The sequence below is a fragment of the Astatotilapia calliptera genome, chromosome 6, assembly GCF_900246225.1.
Source record: "Astatotilapia calliptera chromosome 6, fAstCal1.2, whole genome shotgun sequence".
NCBI lineage: Eukaryota > Metazoa > Chordata > Actinopteri > Cichliformes > Cichlidae > Astatotilapia > Astatotilapia calliptera.
In genome coordinates this window covers 11,830,427-11,850,390 of record NC_039307.1, presented here as the reverse complement: position 1 = coordinate 11,850,390, position 19,964 = coordinate 11,830,427, and the positions used below count along the sequence as shown (strand labels likewise).

The window sequence follows — 19,964 nt, the reverse complement described above, 5'->3', positions numbered from 1 at the left end:
TAGAAATGAGTACAAAACAGTCAACTAATACCAAATTTGTGTTCAGTAAAAATGAGATGACAAACTAGAAATAGAGATGCTTGCTTAAGATGAGATTGTTTTTTCCTCCCATTAATTTGGCAAAAAACCAACAAACACTGAGATGAAAAGGACAAGATGAAAAAAAAATGCTACATAAATATTCTCTCTCAGATAAAAGTTGTGATAGACTGTCAGCCTCACTGTCTCTACTCTTAAAACTCATCTGTAGTTCAACCACAACAAGCTGAAAAGAAGGTTTTTGTCAGAAGCCTGTGCCTACAGTAGCCTGAAGAGCGTGAGAGAGCCTCTCTCACAGTAAATAAATCAACACAAACCCTGTGGCTGTTTTCTTTTTCCCTCTGAGACCAGTTTTCCAGTGTGACTTGAAATTTTATGTGGTCTCGCTGTTCCGTATGCAGAGTCAGGTGACCGGGATATAAAAAAAAAAAAAAAAAAAGAAGAAGAAGGAGGAGGAGGTAAAAGGGCTGGAAGGTCTTAGAAGGGGAGGAAAAAAAGCGTTTCTTTTAAACGTGTGCAGTTTTACAACACTCGGGCTGCATTCCAATTATTTGAAGCAAGAAAAAAAACAACGTGGTTTCACGTTCCATTTTTCAACCCGGGAATAATCACAGGAGTAGCCAAAAACTCAGGATCTAAACCGGCCTTCAATGACACTTTCAAGGAGCCCCGTTAAAGCCCTGCACAGGAGGTCAGGTGTGCAGACACCCCACTACCAGCCCTAGCCACCCCACATCTGTTGCAGTTTTAATCTGTGGCCTCACTTGCCCGCCCCAAACCCCTAAGCTTTCTTGTCTTTTTGCAGAAGGAGAAAACGTCTCTTTTTTTATTACAAACAGATTTTTGTTAATTCGTTTCCTCTGCCTTTTGCACATAAAACCTTTTGTTAAAAAACAAATAAAATTAAAAACATAAAAGGACATTTAAAACAAAATAAAAACAGACATTATTAAAACAGAAAACGGGGGTTTGCTTGCCCCTCATTCTTCTATGCAGATGATCTCCCCGTCTGCCTCGCCCCCTGCTGCCTGCTCGCTCTCAAGCCTCCGTCTTCTCTTTCTTTTTGTTTTTCTTCAGGAAGGATGGGGTGCGGAACTTCTTCTTCTTCTTGGTGTTGGGCGACTTGGAGGGCGAGCTCTCGGGGGACAGGGCCTCTTCGATTTTCTCCCCGGAGCGCACGGTGATCTCCACGCTCTCGACGCTGGTGGTCAGCTGGCTCACGCGCTTTGACAGCTCCTCGTCCACGTCCCCGTGGTCGTTTTTACCGTTCATCAGTCCTGTGTGGTTCTCTGCGGGAAGGGAAATTAGCCAGACACAAGTTAGAGGTGAAAACATCGGGCACAACATCTGCAAGATGGGATAAATTCTCCCACGACAAAGAAGAGCTCCCTGGATTTAAGTGTTCTTTGGAAGGGATACATGTAGGGTAAATCTATGAGCTGCAAGGCATTCTCTTTTCAAATAAAATAGTCTTTGGCTTTTTACATCATGATCATGTTTAGCATTTTGGCATACAAGCTATTATCTGGTAGTTAAACAGAGTTCATTAAAACTGGCTCTTTTCTAGTCGTTTTCCACCAATAGGAATCTTCAGCTTGTGGATGTCCACCAAGAACAAACTCATAACTATTACTGGTGGAGCATCACTGAGGTGCATGTTCATGTTATCATATTGGAGGAATGACTGATTAAATCAATATATTTTCCTCACACTGAATATGTCTCATCTCTTATTGTGTCTCATTGTGTCCTCTTGTGCCAAATGCGAGGCTCTGTTGTCGGATGTACTAATCACACAGTGTCCCCGTGCTCTACATATTTCGTAATATCCCTGCGTAAAAACCCCAGTGACCTGATAGCCCAGAGAGTCTGCCCTCCTTTCAACCCAACAAAATGGGAGCTTTGAACAGCACACTGCACACACTGCCTTAATCGGTGTTCACGTAACATGCCGGGAAGCGTCACATCTCCGTTCTCTGTGCTGCAAATGCAGGTTAACCAATCCAGGGCGCTGCTTTCATATTACGCACCAAACGTGTCCTCTCAGGTTATTTTCATCATTGCATAAAAACCAGATGGTTGGACTAAAAGGCTTGCTGTACACCACGGCTGACCTCATGGTGACATTGTCAGAAAATATAGGTCCCCTGAGTGAACGCGCCGTTATTGGTTAATTGTTATTGTGTGGTTTTGCGTGTTTGCCCTGGAAGGAAGTGGACAGGAAGCCAATCCCATAGTGCCATTATTTACAACTTGTAGAGAGACCTCTATGATCCTGCCATTTCTTGGCGGCACACCAAATGGCTTCAAATGTCAATCTTGCGTGTTAACAGACGAAATACATTCAAAGGGCGGCAACAGGCAAGAAACCCAGTGATGTGAAACTTCCCATTACCAATCCCTCAGATCTGTGATGTTAACACCAAATGAACATTCACTCTTGATAAGTCTTTATAATGATGCGTGTAAGACTGCGACAAAACCTCAAGTTTAGATAAAAACACTGAATGAGCCAAATAAGAAAATCAATACCGTCTTGTATCTTTCATTAGGAAGTGATGCAGAGCATGACGGCAAAGCTCTCAATTTATTGGCTGATCCATGTTCCTACTCTCATCTATGGCCACAAGCTGTAGGTAGTGACCAAACGAATATTTAACTGTTGGCAAAATGAGCCTTCTTTGAATGTCTGGGCTCTCTATTAGAGATAGGGGTGAGCAGCTCAGAGGAGAGATGCTGCTCCTCTACATCAAAAGGAAAGGCGACTCAGGCATCTGATCAGGACGCCTTCTAGGCAAGGTGTTTCAGGCATGTTCAACAAGGAGGAGACCTCTGGGCAGGACATGGTAGACAGCTTACCCCCCCAAGACTGTCTGGTGAGAGGGGGGTCTGGGCATCACTACTCACACCGTAGCAGACCCAGATAACTAGCAGAAAATGGAAGTATGAGTTTTCATCAGGAGGGAGTTCGTTTATCTTAGCAATAAAATGAGAGAAAAGTGCTGGGCTGATATAACCACAAATTGATGCCATTTCTTGAAGCAGCTACTCTCTGGCAACCAATTGCAAAATCACAGAAATCCCTGAATGCTTGATAAGTTTACAAGACTTCAAGTCTTTAAAAATTGCTTCTCCCATTGCTCTAAAAAACAAACAAACCTTTGGACCCTCAATGGCAAAATAATAAGTGTATAAAATATGAATTCATACCTTTCAGGCAATGCTACATTTTCATAACCCAATATAAATTTGAGTTGTCCAAAAAAAAAAAAAAAAAGCCCGAGAGGTATTAAATGTAGTGAAACTGTTGCAGTTTCATTGAATTAGATGACCACGTTTTAACATGAAAGACTAGTTAGTACAGCATGACCTAGTTCAGGCACTGTATAATAAGCATTTAGTCTATTGCAGTTAAATTTACGCTCTCATGCTCGTCCACAAACACACGTCGGACATTAAAGTCAAAAAGCAAGACAGTGAAGCTCATTCTGAAAAACAATTCAGTCTGTGAGTGAGTGATACCTTCTTTAGCTGAAGTGCTTTGCGGGGACTGGGTGACAGACAGAGACTGAGAGAGAGTGGAGCCATCGTCAGAGGTTAGCTCGTGCTCGCCATCTGCAGGGAGGGTAGGGACGGGGCCAGGTGGGGGGAGGTTGTGAGGGTTGGATGAGAGGATTGTGGCAGGGTGTAGGGGGTGGAAGTAGAGGGAAGACAGCAGGGGTGAGTGGGATGAGAGGTTGGAGGGAATTGGGATGAAGGGTCCGGAGGGAGTGGGGTGGGGAGGTTGACAGATTAGTGGTAACACACACACATGTTAGAATCAGGCCATGCACAGCTGTTTTCCAACAAAATTTACAAAATCCTTGTCTGCTGATCACCCAGCTATCAGAGTGCCATCAATCCACCCGCCCCCGGGCGTGGGTGGCTGAGCACACACTGTAACATTTTGCTAAACCTTAACACAGACAACGCTCGTGATGGTGACTTGTGGTCCACTGCTAGCTAGACCACCAAAGTTTAAACTTTCTTTATGAGATGTCTCATTTACATAGACTGAAGTATTTGTATTGTGAGACATTTAAATACAGAAAAATTTAGTTTAGGGCAAGAAAGAAAAGAAATCTCAGTCACTCTTATATAGAATAAGGAGATTATGAGAAAAGTTTATATTCTTCTTTAAAATAGATAAAGAAACAAGCATAATGAGTCCCCTTTGAACTTTAGATTCTTAAACAATTCTATCCAACCATAAGGAGCACATAGTGTTGCCACGCAGCTTAGCTACGGTAGCTTAATTTTATTTTAAACACCAATTAGTCTGAATGAAAGACGTTCCCTGATCACTTTAACACATTCATTAGTACGTTCGGGCTTACACATCGAGCTGGCAGTCGTCACAATCATTCACAACTCCTACAAGCACAGCGTATAGGACGTGTTTGCATAACAGCCTGATCTGTGCAGTGATAGTACTCGGTGTTCTGTATATACACAGATAAAAATGCGTGCGAGCCTCAGATGAGATGATCTCAGTGTGTGTAGTCATTTGCATGAGCTTTGTCACCTCATGTGAAACATATAGCACATAATACGCATCTGTACATGTGTTCATACATATCTATGTCACATATAGCTCAATTTGATCAGTTCTCTTATATAATGCGCATTATAATCAATCTGTTTTTAAAAAAATGATCAATATATACAATCTGCATGTCACAACTAATCGCAGGCTAAGCCTATAAACGTGTGTGTGCGTGTATCAGGCCTTTCCAGACGGTCTCCAGCTTGTCTCCAGATTGGTCACCGGGGATTCATGGGGCTATGGGGGCAAAAGTGTCATAGCAACGGGCTCTGATCATGTGGCGGGTGTGAAGACCTGCTGTCTGTTCACTCTGCCATCTTAGTCACACTGGCCCCTTACACACATACAGTCGCACCATGTTTCATATGCACAGAAGAACATTTGCAGCCATCCATACACATGGCCTTACCCAAATATACACAACACACAAATACACATTCACTGTGCTCCAGTGTGACAGAAGGCCCCCCAGATATTGATTCGCTATTGATTTTTCCTCTGCCTCTCTGAAAGATAATAGGACAGAAGGCTAATATGATTAGCCTTGACTTGTGTGTGTATTTGTGTGTGTGTGTTGACAAGGTTAACACAGTTTAAAGCAGCCATAGACCTTGCATATAGATATAGACGTATAGGTATATAGATGTGCGTCTGTGCACGCGTTGACCGAGATCATTTAAATCTTTTGTTACCACCAGACTGCTGAGAGGGCACAAAGGAAAGTTGAGCTGTTTACTAATCAGTCTCCAAGGGGACGGCTTTGTAATTGCAGAACCAATTTTAAGAAATCCTGATTAGTTTTAAGCTCAAGTTGAAATCTGCTCCAGCTGTTTATTTTAAGGACTTTTGAATATCTGGCTCTTAGTGTCTTATTTTTTCCACAGTTTAAAGTCTTTTAAAACGTGCAAAAAACCCCTTTAATGACTCAAACACCAACAGTAGTTTTAGGTGCCGATGAGCTTTTAATCCAGGGGCAACACAAACTGATTTCACTCAGCTCTCAAGAGATACAAGCGGAACCGGATAAATTCATATTCAAGATTTCTTGAGGTCTTAGTTTTTCCTTCAGGGTTATTAAAGATGATTGTGATGGTTAATAGACCAGCATTTTAAAAAAAAAAGAAGATTTACTTTAAATAAATGTATCAAAACCATGATATAAAGTGATAAATTAAAAGAAAAGGACCAGTTTCCTGCACCGGAGTAAACTGACGCCAGCACCCAGCTAAGCAGATGACAATTCCTCTTGCTGGCTCAAACTAATCTCCCGATGTGCGCGCTCAAATTGTATCTTGCATATTGATTATTGATCCAATTTGTTTCAAGCCCCGGCTCAATATTTTGTTGTTTAATGAACCTTCACCGATTGGTAAGGTCGTCTGCAGCTGGCAGCAGGAAAGAAAACTCTGGGTTCGAGTTCATCTCGCCATGTGTGCGTGAGCTTTGATGGTTGTTAACAGAAGTGTATTCGTGAGCGTATGTGCCGTACCGCTGAGGCCCAGTTGCCTTCTCTCCACGTTCTTGCGATACTCTTCCAGCGCCTTCTCTGACAACTCACTGAAAGGGTTGGGAGGCAGGGGAGCCATCTGCTCTTCCTCTGTGGGCACGTATGGCTGGGGAGGAGACAGGCAGAGGGGTGAGGATGGGACACACGTACACAGAGAGAAATAATCAGGAGGCACTGGCACACACTCTGAAATTTAAAAAACAAACCATGTACTAACACACAAGCACACACCAAAGGTACACGTACCAAAAAAAAAACATGCACACACACACACACACACACAGAGAAAACAACACCGCCTCTTTAGTCATGACTGCACTGACCGACTTAAAAGAAAAATACGTTTTTTAAAAATGGCACAAACACCCACTGTGTCTGAGGATGACAATCATTCATTAGAGGATGACTAAGGCAGCTCGTGTAAAGATAAAACCACATCACAGAGTCCACATCTAATCAACTCCACGCAAGATGTTTTTATTACTCACACTCGTGCACACACACACAACGCACTTGAGCTTAAATCTCTGCTAAGCTTTCTGCCTAAAAATGTCAGAAAAAGACTCGTGCTCCAACAAATCATCACACTTCAACAACTCTCACGAATAAGTGCAGTTTCGTTTAAAGCAAACAAGTAATACATTGAAAACAGTTGTCAATTTTAAAGCAAAACTCTACTACAACACATGCAGTGGTTTTTGATCAGAACGAGTGATGAAGTGTTAAAAATCATAAAACGAACAAAAAAAAAAAGTAAAAAACTAAAAACAACCACAGACAGGAAAACGTACGTTGGTATTTACCAGAACGTTTATCTGCACCAGATCCTTCAAGACAAAACATTAAACCACGAAACCATCAGCACCACAACTTCTAGTTGAGACATTTTTACTTCACTTGTTCCATTAATTTATACATTCAATTCTATCCTTGCTAGTAAAGTGCAACTGTCAAGAGCTTCATTTCATCCGTTATAAATGTGTTTACTTGTCTCCCCCTAGTGTTCAAGAGATGTCATTAAAGTGGCTTAAACTGGCAGTCTGAACAATTTTGGATAAAGTTTTTTTTTTTAATAGTTTTGGAGAGTCCTCCTCCTCTAATGTTCTCACTAAGTCATTAAGATTAGGAAACTCCTGTAATATGCAGAAAAGCTCTATCATAATCACAAAAAAGCAAATCTCTAATCAGCCAGAACAACTAAGCCCACCTATAAGTTTCTCCTTAAAGTTAGATAAAGATGTCCTGCAAACCTCAACTGTTTTTATAGCATTATCAACACCAGCTATTCTGGATTTTCTTCAAATATCTGTAAGGACTTTCTGTTAATTGAAGAATATCCTGCAAAAACTGTTTGTCATGTACCCCGGTGTGCCCTTTAAGAGGAATTAAAAGTATTTATTGTTAAGTCACAGCATCTAACTGCTTAAACTTTATGCATTTTTTGTGAAAACCTGTCTTGTTAAAACAGATATTAGATGTTACACATCTACAGTTTACCACCAGATACTTTCTTCTTTGAAGCTCTGCTCTCTAAAAACGACGGTTTCCACAGAACACGAGGTTTAGAGGCGAGAAAGAGGAAATTCTCACCTTTCGCGGTTCATCGACAGGGATGCCTGCGAGGTGCTGAGACCGCGGCCCTGATGACATCACATCAAGCCGGTTCTGCTCTCTGATCTGTAACGGGACGAAACACACGGTGACTTACTCTAATAACCCAAACAAGTGAACACAAACATTCTGTCAGGAATCAGGACAACATGCCTGATACAGTCAGATGTTTCAGTGCCTAGATTTGTACTGATTTTGTAAGATGCTCTAAAACCAGTGCAGTGACAGTTCAAATGTAGCCGTCTTCACAAGCACTGACTACAAATTATACAGTAGTATGATTACATGGGGACCAGACTATACACATAAAAGTATGGTAGAAAGAGACACTCTTGACAACAACTGTACAGTAGGCGACTCTTTAAAATTATTTTTATAACTAATCTACTTTGATACTATAAATGTTAAATTTAGGGGACTGGCTGCTGTAAATCCTCACCTCTGTTAATCTGAATGATTGATTTCGACTGTTTTCTGCTTTGTTTGGTGATTTCTAGATAATCTTTATTGAAACATTATTACCTTTATAGTAAAATTAATACTATTACTATTTAGCATGGCTCTAGTTAGCTACCCCCTGGTGTAGATATGCTCATATTTGGCTTTCAGAATAGTAAAACAAAAAAACCTGATACTTCAAAGTAGCATTGTGGCTGTTATGCCCTCCTTAAACATATGAGGCTATGATAGAGATTTATTTAATTATTAATTAAGTGTTAATATCCTCACACTTTTAAACAGAACCCAGCACAAAATAGTAAAGTGTATCCTACAATTTCTGTCACTCCATCTTTAGATTTTCGTCACGTTCGTAGCATCAAGCGTCTGCTACGAAAATGGTAGTTTTACTTACTTTGTTCCTCTTCGCCAGCACTTCAGTGGGATCTGTGTTGAGAGGGACAAACTGATTGGGATCCTCGATACGAATTGGGGTTCCTGGGTCATCTGCCTTCATCCACTGTTAACAGAAGACCAGTGAAAACTTTGTTTCAAAAAATATAATAATAATATTAATAATATTAAAAATAATAATGATGATGCAGCTGAACCCCTGTAGTTCACAATTTAGCCACTAGATGGTGATCTAGTACCATTTGTTCTTAGCACTGGGATGCAAGTCCAGCCAAAACACAGCAGTCCACAGTAGCTGTGGGTATGTACACACCAACTTTCCCAGCCACACTGCTCACCGTGGTTGTCCGGCTGTTGTAGCGCTCCTCTCCACCTTCTACGCTGACCTTGGTGTAGCTGTTGGGTGAATTGAGCCAGCGTGTCTTCTCCCTCTGTTGCCGCTGCTGGAGAAACTTGAAGGGCAGCCGTGTTGCACCACTATCCGCGTCCTCTTCGAACATGAACGCTGTAACCGTGGCGGGGATCTCGACGTCGCTCTTGTGCCTCGGCTTCTCCCGGATGATGGGGTGCCGGTATGCATAGCCTGTCCTGTAGCCCTAAAAGGCGTCGCAGAGGATCACATGTAGGGTTTGCTTTCTTTTATCTGGTTTGTGCTGATCCATACATTTACATAGGCCTTGTCATATGTCACAGTAGTCTCCCCACATCATCCATGACTACTGCTCCAGAATAAGTTTTGTATCATGACATTGATTTCACAGCTGACATTATAAATAATAAACATTCAATCGGTTTCGTTTTTAGTACATGAACGACAGAAATAAGCATTGATTCCTGTAATGCTGGTTGGCCTGCCAGTTTCATAGTTAGTCACATGGAAAAGAAAGACTGTGCTTTGACTGCAGGCTTTCTGGCAACACAGAGGACAGCGTTAGATAGTCATTTCCTGTCTGACCCCCTTTTTCTCTCACCCTTTTCCCTCCATCCCCTTCCTTTCCTCTCTCTCTCTCTCTCCACTTTATTCCCAACCATCTTTTTCTCTCACATTCCCATCGCTCGTCCCTCAGTGCACTCTTTTAGTCCAGTTGGTTTTCAGACAGTTTTCCACACCAGGCTTGACAGCGAGGTTCCGTTCTTTTGTCTTTCCCCCTTTCCTTTTCATCTCAGCCCCCACATCTCAGTCGATACTGACATTTCAACCTAACTGAGCTGGCGTGATCTCCTCCTGCAAAATTCTGCTTTATATTCAGACATTTCTAAATATTCACAGCTGGCAGCTTGCCGAGACACAGTATAACTACTCGATTTTTCTCCCACTTTCTCCCTTTTTGTTACAAATGTGCCTTGGTCCTGTCCTGAATCCAAGAATTTATCTGACACAAATGCCGTTTATGAAGTGTGTAAAGGGGGAGAGTAGGAAAGCAAGGGAGACAAAGATGAACTATTCAAAGTTGCAACAGTCTGGGAGGCAGTGATTCATTGAGAAAGCAGAGGGGGAAAAGAGGAGAGAAAGGTGGGAGGGAAGCATGGAGAAAGGTGAAAAGTGTCGGGTGAAGCAGGCGAGCGAAGCACACGCGGATAGAGATGCAAGGAGGACAAAAGGCATGAGAATCTGAGACAAGGAAGAACATTCAGCAAATCTCCAGGGACTGAACCACTCCAGATTTTTAAAGTTATCACTGTACTAACAAAACGCTCCTCCATTTCCTTTAAGTTTCATTTGCTGTTCTTTCCAAAGATGAGCTTTGGAATCAGCACTGCTTCTTTGCATTGCAAGTTAAAAGTTTAGTTTACTGTAGGTGGCGCCCTTTTCCAGTATTGTTCACCCACACTAGCCACCACAGCTAGTAGCTGAATAGTTCTCCATCATTAGTGCAAGAGAAATAAGACTGAAACAAACAGAAAGGTGAACTAAAACGAACCTCAGACCAAATGTGTGCCATAGTGGTTAAACACCAGATGTGACACTTTTATGAAATCCATATAGGCCTGTTATTATCGTTTTATAAATCAGTAACTGAGTGCTTTCACACTGGATACCCTTGGATACCAGGGATTTGTGTCTACTCCTGGTTTTGAAGCAGGGATCTTACTCATGTTAAGTGAAACCAAGATGGGTTACTTTGCTAAAACAAATGATTACACTCCTGATTTCACAAAGCCAAAACAAGTAAAGATTAAAATGATTTATTTTATGATTATTATGCATTTTTTGTGTCATATATATCTTTTTTAAAACTATGCAAGTGTTTATTTAGGTCTTTTTTGTGTCTTTTTCGGGGGGGTTTGTGTGGTAAACTGACAAAACTTTCACTTTTGATGTTTAGGTTTTTCTTTATACACTTACCAGATTATCCAGCATCCTCATCAGAGACTCAAACTCCAGCTCACCGATTTTCCACTTGTATTGCCCAGCCATGTTGATAGCACCCGCCGAGGCGACGGCGAACACTCGTGATTTGTACTTCTCCTGGTCCAGCACTATAAGGTTGTCCACACCTCCAGCACAAGAAATGGCATTAACCTGAGGACAGAGGGAGACAGACGTGAGCTTCTACTGGTGGCTGGTGGCTTACGCAACACAAAAATAAACAACACCCCCCCCCCTTCTCATAATACATGTGCGGCATTGGATCATCTATCTAAAAGGAGCATAAGCAGGAACAAATTTCCTGACCATTTCCCCTGCAGACTAAAAGTGTCATTTAGCAAAACCAAAATGAGAGACCCCTCCGGCTACCACGGCATTGAATTTACAGTAGATGACATGCAAACATGCCTGAGGGGATTTATTTCGAGAAATTAAGCTGGGCTGGGCTTTGCGGGATGGATTAATGTTTTCTTTTGCTTGACCAGGGAGAGTCAATCAGGAGATTTGGTTTGCTGTTACAGTGGAGCGGGGGGGCACAGCCGTTCATCTCTAAAATCCACCATATTCACCAATGAACAGGAAGACACGCAAGAACAAAAAGCAAGACAACAGAAATCCAACACAGCTGTATTTTCACTTATTGCTACAACTGCCCCTTCAAAATGGAAACAGCTGCACAGCAGTCAGCTGCACCAACCAAACTACCACCGAGCAAAGTGGGCAGCGTTTATCAGCTTGTTACAGTTTGATATTCTGGGTAATTCACGTGGATGTTATTTTGACATGCAGCATCCACCTAATCGATGCTGCAAACCAAGCACACACCCCAAAGTCAATGACACTCACTAATAACCTCCACCAGCAGTGCACTACAACACACACCAGTAAAAGATCCACCATCCTGCAGCCCACAGGACCCAAAGAATCCACTGCTGGACACCAAAGGTCACTTAAAGAGGACGTCTGGCAATATGTTAACAGGTGCACAACAAACAGATCCAAACCCTTATAAATACACGGCAGTGAGAAGTGTCTGAATGGCCACTGAGATTTTAAAAAAAAATATTATTTCTTATGTTCCATTTCAAATACTGCTGCAGCTAAGTTGAGCTAATCCACAATCCCTGACAAACACACCACCGCTCTCCGGGCTTATCGCCATCTTATCGGAAAAGATTACGCAGACCGACACATTACATGAAATATGAATATACACTTAAGATAACCTCAAAATGAACATGCAGTCAATAAACATTCATTCATGCTGCCCAATTCTCACCCCTTGAAATCTTATGTATCACCTTCTGTTCAGCTTTACTAATTAAAAACAAAACACGGAGAACACCATCCTTCTCTTAATGCTGCTTTGGACCAGCGTCAACAATAACACATCAGATTGTTGCTCCCTTCATCAGACTCCTAATAGCCTTATTATAAAGCTGTGTTTGGCCAACATTTTCCACATGGGGAGAGATTATGAGTTAGAGTGTTCTTAAAATAGAGAGGGAGAAATGTGAAAGCAGCTGTGGAGATTAGATTTAGCAGGAAAGCTACCGCCCTCCTGGACTAATGCGTGTGTTTGGAAGCCGAAGAGAGAGAGTGTGAGTGTGAGCGTGTGTGTGTGTCGGGCAGGAATGTACTGGGTACCAGCAGCACTTGGCTCTGCAATGTGTACCTGGATTTCACAGGCATACTGAGCGCTGTAGATGTAGTGAAAGGCCTCTTCGATGGTCTCCCCGAGAGCAACCACGCCGTGATTCCTCAGCACCAAAACCTGGAACGCGCACACAGAAAAAGTCATTGTAAGCATCAGAAGAGTCCGATCACAGAGAGGCACTACAGGTCCATTTCTCTAACTTGTATTAAATGAGACCGTTAGATGGTGTTTATTTTATTTATTCAGCAAGTAACCAAGTCAATGGAAGTACTGATGGAGAATGTGCGTGCTCATGCTGATTTGTATCCAGAAGCTCTGTTTTCTCTAGTTCTTAAAAAATGTTGGCCCAGGGGACAGAAGAGCTTCAAGAGTTTGAAGGTTGAAATCATTATGATTTTATGTATCAACAAGGGCTTGGCCACTGGGCGATGACATCAGAACCTGGCAACAGACAAGCAGCGGAAACTCCCTTGAATTCCCAGAATGTTTTCCAGTTTAAATTCCATCAACCGGTGATTTTATTTTTATTTTTTTAAAGACGCCAGAAAGCAAGACATACACATGGAAGGCAAATAGAAAACCCAAAATAAGGGTGCCTGACTGCCCTACTATTGCTCCTTGTTCGAAATAAACACCCTGATATTTCAATCGTTTTCCTGTCTTAGGTTAAAGGGATGAGATCTAAAACAGGCTTGATTATTTTGAACTACCCCAACATATGGGCCTAAATTGCTCCAAGCCTCTAAAAGTTTTGGTCTGCTGTCTGAAAGACTGCAGAAACGCGACTCAAAGACACATTTTGGCTCTTTTTTATCAGCAAACCTCTGGGACATACACACTCCAGTCTGAAGCTAGAGATACTGGTAGAAAGCTTTTTAATACATCTGCACAAAGCTAAGTTTATTGTTTGCACTTTTTATTTACCGTGTGGATTCTTCAAATCGCAAACCAATTATGCAAAAGTGATGGAAGATGTTGCACAATGTTTAGTCTCCTCGCTTCGCCTACCTTTGTTGTTGGCCCCAGGGCCTTCTGTAGCTCTATGCGCTCATCCTGCTCATCCAGACTGCCCTGGTAGTTGTAGTAGGCAATATCACCCAAGATCAGCGCCTCTTGGGAAATGGGCAGGATACCACACTTCATAGATGACACCTGAAGCAGGAGAAAGGTGAGAAGGAGACAGCAGAGACATGCCAGCAATGAGAAACGTTGACCGGTGGATTACAGCTGTATAGCTGCATTATTCTTTAACGTTCGGCAGCAGATGTTTCTCGTTGGTGCTCCTGTGGGAAGAAAGCTTGGAAACTCTGGCGCTCTCTGATGACTGCGGTGATGAGCCTCTTTGTTGTTGCAAAACTTTCATTTCTGCGCTGTCGAGTCGTTTAAAGATATTCCCTTTTGGTCGAGGTGTCAAGGTAATTTTACGGGATATCACTTCACTATTCAAATTCATCCAGCCTGAAATACCTCTTCTCAAATTGAAATCGCACCCCTCTTAAAAAAAAAATAAGCATCAAGCACCAATCTGCAGGGAAAATCATCACAGAGAGGTTTGCAAGGTTGGGTATAATATAACGTGTGGTAATGTGAACTTACAGCTGCTGTGGCAGGAGTGTGCACGTGTATGATGCAGCGGATGTCTGGACGCATGGAGTAGATGGCAGCATGGGGGCTGAAACCTGCGGGGTCGATCCTCAGGTTGGTGGAGCCCTGGTCGATCACATCCCCGATGATGTTGACTTTCACCTGGGGAGGCAAGGATAGGGTGCTTTGAGGATATCTGCTTTGAGTGGTTAAAAACACTTTAACCCAAGCAATAAGCGGCAAGAGTACGGCACGGCTTTAGAGGCCACAGAGAGACGATGTACTGTAAACCATCACAACATCAGTGAAATCAAATATGCCGATACAAAACTAGCTCACAAGCAGGTTATAACCCTGCAGTGTTAACCAAGCAGGCCTAAAGATAAGCCAACATCTGTGAGTATGATGGCACAGAAATCACATTACAACAATTCCTCCTTTCTGTATGCTCATCTCTGGGAAATGAATTTACGCTTTACCAGGAAACATAATAGTGGAACGGAGTGGACTCACTGTGACAACTTCATTACCAAGCAGTTAACAGTTATTCGATTACATGACCGGAGAGAAAAGCATTCGAGTCAAAAGATATATAGAGGACCTGGAGGGACAGAGAGTACAATACCGGGGGGGGGGAGAGAGACTGATAACTGGACACAGAGACTGTGATATAAAACCTGGAGGAAGAGCAAGTGCAGATGTCAGTCCTCACAGTAAAACCTAATAACAAACCGAAAACACAACTTTGCCTGCAGACCTTGTGCACAATTGGCATCACTAAGCACATGTTGTTCTGTGATACAAGCCAGAAGCAGCCTGCTCACATTTCTGACCCCCCCCCCAACAAGGTCCAAGAGTGTGTTATCACACCAGGAACACGGCATCCATCATCCAGTCAGAGGCTCATGAAACAAACCCAGTTCAAACTGAGCCAGCTCAAAAGTGTGGGGTTTGGTACTTAAAGTGTGCGTGGAGCAGGAAACTATTTCCTTCCAAAATTAAAGGAATTACATTTTTTTTTTAAACCCCTTCAAACTCTGTTTTTAATCTCTCATCATCATATTACTCAAACTAAAAACCCACCCTTCCCATCCAGGGCTTCTTCAGAGCTGTGCCTCTACTCATTAGCTTTGGTAGCAACAGATCATTTTTATTTTAGGAATAAAAAACGATTCAATAACAAAAACTGCACAAACCTACTGGAGGTGTGGCTTTAAGTTTTCACCTCGCAGAAAACTTGACACTCGAGTATTGATCACTGAGAATATAACAGATTTTTTAAAAGTAAGACCAAAGTGTTACCATGGGAAACTTGCCACTACTCAAACTTCTGAATAAATAATCTTGCTTTACTTGGTTTGAGGTTTATAACTACTTGGATAGTTTAGAGTGTATTTCCTTTTACATCCTTTTTATATCTAGTCACTACTTATTCATTCTTTAGTAAAACAAGGAAATTCAGTAAGACATTTAACCTCAGAAAACTGCATACGACTAAAAATATTGTTGAAAATTAACCATATTGTGTTGGCACGGGGCCAATACAGCGCCTGAGCAATTACCAGCTCGACTGGTTAATACGTCTCTTTCCTGAAGAGAGTCCACAGATTGTTTCCGATCTTTGGGTCAAATGAGGCTGAAAATCCTCAGACGCATTCTGAGTGGTGTTCAGACTTTTAAAAGGCATATGGGTGTTTGGGCAGATGAATTTATTGATCTTTCCAGCAGAGGAAAGTGAATGGCACTAGCTAAGCGTGAGTAACTAACCCCATCTATGTCTCCACACACCCTCTCCTGACAGCCATAGCCAGCTGCCGTGTGATCGAACACCGTTATGTCACATGGCCGGTCCATTATTGGATCACCCCCGTCACGCCCTTCAAACTTCAGCCCTTCAAACTGAGAGGCCCTTATGGCCGGTGTAGCACCTCTAATCTTAAAAATAAGTCAAAGGACGTGTCAAAGAATCTGAAATGTGATGCAGCTGCATGGTAGGGAGGGGATTAGAAGCTGATAAGGAGAGTGGGGCCAGAAGCAGGCAGTTGAAACTGAAAAGGAAATCTCTGAATTCCTTCAAGGGTTCAAGGTTGCCTGATTCAAGCAAATCAAAGAGTAAAGAGAGTAATTCTCTCACCTTTTGACTCTGATGTGTAGTCAACAGTAATTTCAATGAGAAGTTTAGAGACATGAAATGGGAAACTTTGCTGTGACTTCAGACTAAACTAAAACAACCAGATGGACCAAACATTTTTTCTTTTCAACTCCAAACTCAAACTGACCTCAGAATCACCTCAAAGCTCAAAGAGTAATACTGACAGGGAGAGACAGATGCAAACTAACCAAAGCCAACTGCACCACAGCTGACCCCAACACAACCTTTGACACGCTTTATTCTGGATGACTTCCTCCTAATCAATTTCTTTGCCTTCCTAAACTCTTGAACTTAATCATGTAACTATTGAGCTTACTAAGACAAAGCCGGCTGAAAGTGGAGAGAGAGATTAAACAGATGGATATAAACAAAGCAGTGCCGGACTGGCATCAAAACACAAACACTAAGGAAAATCTGGAAGTGCCAGGTTACACGAATTTGTTCTGTCTTTCAGCGTATGCAGTGCTGTGGTCAACTTTACTGCCCGACCACAGGATAGATGGATGTGGTCCAGACAAACAAACTAAAAATACTCACAGCTGAATAAGTTTGCCATATACTGCTTTTAAGGATTCTGTGGCTTCTAGTAAAAGTTATAGCGAGTAAGTTTGATTGAGTTTGCAATCATGGACATGATTAATTACACTTTACAATGATTTGAGCCAGAGACAGAAGGTAAGAGCATCATCTGTTACTTTGTGCAGCAACAGAGCTAAAACTAAGACTAACACAACATCGTCAAAGGTAAAAGTTTTCTTTTTGCTAATAGAATAACAGAAAAGTATACTTGGGAGGATGAACAACCAAGAAGCCTGATTGGACTTATCAGCCTTGAGCTGACATTTGACAATGAATATATGGCATGAACCAATGAACCAAAATAAATATGAACCAAATACTGCTGGCATTACTGCTATTGGTAAATAAATAAATATCAAGTTTTATCCTGATTATTTTGTTGCAGTACTGAACTATTATTTCTGTGTGCTAATCAAAGACATGTCAACGTCCATGTCTAACTAGTTAACTATTGCAGCAACAGGTTTTTGAGGCAGCAAAGTTACCCTAGTGAAGAGAGTCTGTTCTGGCGGTTTCAGGTAGGTACGCTTGTTTTGTGTCTGCACTGCAAAGAGAATTTATTGTCTGAAATTATTATCAGCAATTTGGCACTTTATTCCCTTTTAAGGAAATAAAGCAGATTTTCAGGGCAAGTTTACAGTGTCTGTGCTGAACTAAAGCAAAAAAGACAAACAAACCCCTATTACGGTAAATTAAAAACAGACTCAAAAATGACTGAGTTCAACAAGGACATGTTCAAACCACTCAGCCACCCACGAGGCTTTACTATCAGGAAGTAGCAAGTTAGGCGCAGAGGTTTATATCACTACCTTCTAACCACTCTCGCAGGTCAAAAAGTGAAATCAGCTTGTCAGCGAGGTGCTGACAGATTTCACAATCTGGCTGCAGAAGCACACCTGCAGCATATTATCCCGGATTTTATCTGTTTGCGCAGGTGTCGAAGACAAAGTAGGAGAGTACAACAAAGCTACTACACAGAGGCGAACCCTGGTTCTGTTTTTTAAATTGTCAAATGGAAAAAGCAGAAATAAACAGAAGTCCGACAATCAGGATGAGACATGTTGATGAGACAAGAGCAACAGAAAGAGAAAAACAAAACGGAGACAAACCGAAATAGAAAGTGAATTAGAGGGAGCTGAAACGTACAGAGGGAGGTAACGAGGTTGCCAACGAACTCTTAAACACATTATTGCACATTTAGCGCCGTGGTATGTCGAGCACAGCTGAAACTGGGGAGACGGACAGACTGAACCACCTACAGTGTTTGCTGACAGAGAAACAGAGCGGCTAATGTCAACATGAGAGGTGCCGGTGACACAGAACATGATAAACACGTACACAAAAGGGACAGTCAGAGAGAGACGGTGGGATCTTGTGCACAGAGAAGACCAAAAAGCACTGGAAAAAAGTTCATCTGGTAATGGGAGAGCGCTAGTTGAGTAAAGCAAATGCAAAGCCATTACAGTCCAATGTAATGCTGGCACAGTTACACAGAGAAGGATGCTGACGCAGACATTTACGATGCATTTCATTTGTAGCAAGAAATTAAATTAACAGGCAGAGCTTGTAGTTAAAAAACTGTCTTTGGATGAGACCACAGTGGCTCGTGTTTCTTACCAGGTTTGAAGCAGATGCCTCAGCAAATGAGAGTCCTCTGGGGATGATCAGGATGTGGTCTTGTTCTTTACTGACTCGGCCCTAGGAGAAAACACAGATTGAGGACTAAAGGTTACTTTTAGTTAGAAATAAAATTAACCAGACCCAAGTTGGGACTGCATTAGAATAACAAAGCATTAAGAAAGAGTTGAAATATGGACTAAACAGTCAGATCTGCAATTAAAACATGCTTGCCAGCAACCTCTCTGTACATTTCTGTGGGCAACAGGGAGTCAGATACAGCATGAAATGGAGGAACTTGGGTGGAAGTGGACTGCAGAGTGGTTTGCCGTGGTCCAACCACTATGGGGAGTCTAAAGTGGCTCAGATAGCGTGCCTTATATGAGACAGCCATTTGTATGTGTAGAAGTGTATCAGCTGAGCCATCAGCTGATGTGGTCACAAAGAAATTATTGCAAAATGCATTGAGGCATTGTAAAGTCATCACTACTAGACTTTCTTGGGAATTTTGCACGGCACTTAAATAAAAAAAAAAGAATAGTGCAATATATAGCATTTAAACAAAGGCATAGAATAGTAGAGGACATTCTGAAAGTCTGTGTGGACAGTTTTTGAACTGTAGTATCAGTTTTCTGTAGAAAGTCAAAGGTTACAATAATCTTTGTTGTGAATGACAAGCCAGGTATTTAAGTTGTGATATTAAAGATGTTTTTGTAACCTCGAGACAATTACTGTTAGACTGAAACACCCTTGAAATGACAATAAAAGCTTTCTCTGCAAACAGACCCTCAATGTTTGTACCCGGAAATAATACAGGAGACGGTAAAATTTATGAACTAGATAGATAATAGGGAATTTCCAGTACATCTGTGCTTTTGGAGTAGTGTCTTACTGTGATGTAGGAGTTGGCGAAGTGTGCCCAGCTGAACAGGTCCACCAGTCTGTAGAGGCTGGCCAGTTTACAACGTGTCAGCTTCTCGCCTTTCACCATCGTGGTGGATTCCACTCCGTACAAGTCGTTGATGGGAGTGACCATCCCCAGGCCTAAATGATCATGGACGATGAGAGGAGGGGGAGCAGGAATGTTAAAAATGCAGATTGCGGATCAGGTGGTATTAATATCAGTGACAACCATTCAGGACCAGACATCTGTAGCTAGCATCTGGATTTGTATCTAATGGTGTATCTGACTCTACATGAGAATCCTAATTTACACAGTGGGGTGATGCGAGCAGCACTCAGTCCTTTAATGCCTTTTGTTGTCTTTAATTACAATATTTAAAAAATTAGCTAAACCAAAAGGCTACACAGTTTCTGACGTCTAATTTAGCATTAGTTGTGCATTCCAAGGCTTTGACTTCACATATGGGACTCTTGGACAGAAATTGCAAAGGATCAAAACCCATGGAA

At 41.9% G+C, this 19,964-nt stretch overlaps 1 protein-coding gene across 10 annotated transcripts in view; it reads right to left on the bottom strand.

Moving 5' to 3' along the window:
* Positions 1 to 949: 949 nt before the first annotated feature.
* add3a (adducin 3 (gamma) a) overlaps positions 950 to 19,964 on the bottom strand; it is a 97,758-nt gene continuing 78,743 nt past the window's right edge. For 6 of the 10 annotated variants that reach the window (XM_026170322.1, XM_026170323.1, XM_026170325.1 and 3 more), the window contains 13 exons: positions 19,447 to 19,598; positions 18,555 to 18,635; positions 14,219 to 14,368; positions 13,631 to 13,774; positions 12,641 to 12,739; positions 10,942 to 11,118; positions 8,933 to 9,190; positions 8,596 to 8,700; positions 7,722 to 7,808; positions 6,923 to 6,958; positions 6,114 to 6,237; positions 3,562 to 3,654; positions 950 to 1,328 (listed from right to left, as the gene is read on the bottom strand). In XM_026170322.1, the coding sequence (XP_026026107.1) occupies positions 1,078 to 1,328; positions 3,562 to 3,654; positions 6,114 to 6,237; positions 6,923 to 6,958; positions 7,722 to 7,808; positions 8,596 to 8,700; positions 8,933 to 9,190; positions 10,942 to 11,118; positions 12,641 to 12,739; positions 13,631 to 13,774; positions 14,219 to 14,368; positions 18,555 to 18,635; positions 19,447 to 19,598 (1,757 nt within the window). In that variant the 3' untranslated portion in view covers positions 950 to 1,077. The remainder of the gene's footprint in view (positions 1,329 to 3,561; positions 3,655 to 6,113; positions 6,238 to 6,922; positions 6,959 to 7,721; positions 7,809 to 8,595; positions 8,701 to 8,932; positions 9,191 to 10,941; positions 11,119 to 12,640; positions 12,740 to 13,630; positions 13,775 to 14,218; positions 14,369 to 18,554; positions 18,636 to 19,446; positions 19,599 to 19,964) is intronic. The other 4 variants (XM_026170326.1, XM_026170328.1, XM_026170327.1 and 1 more) reach the window with 4 other exon arrangements.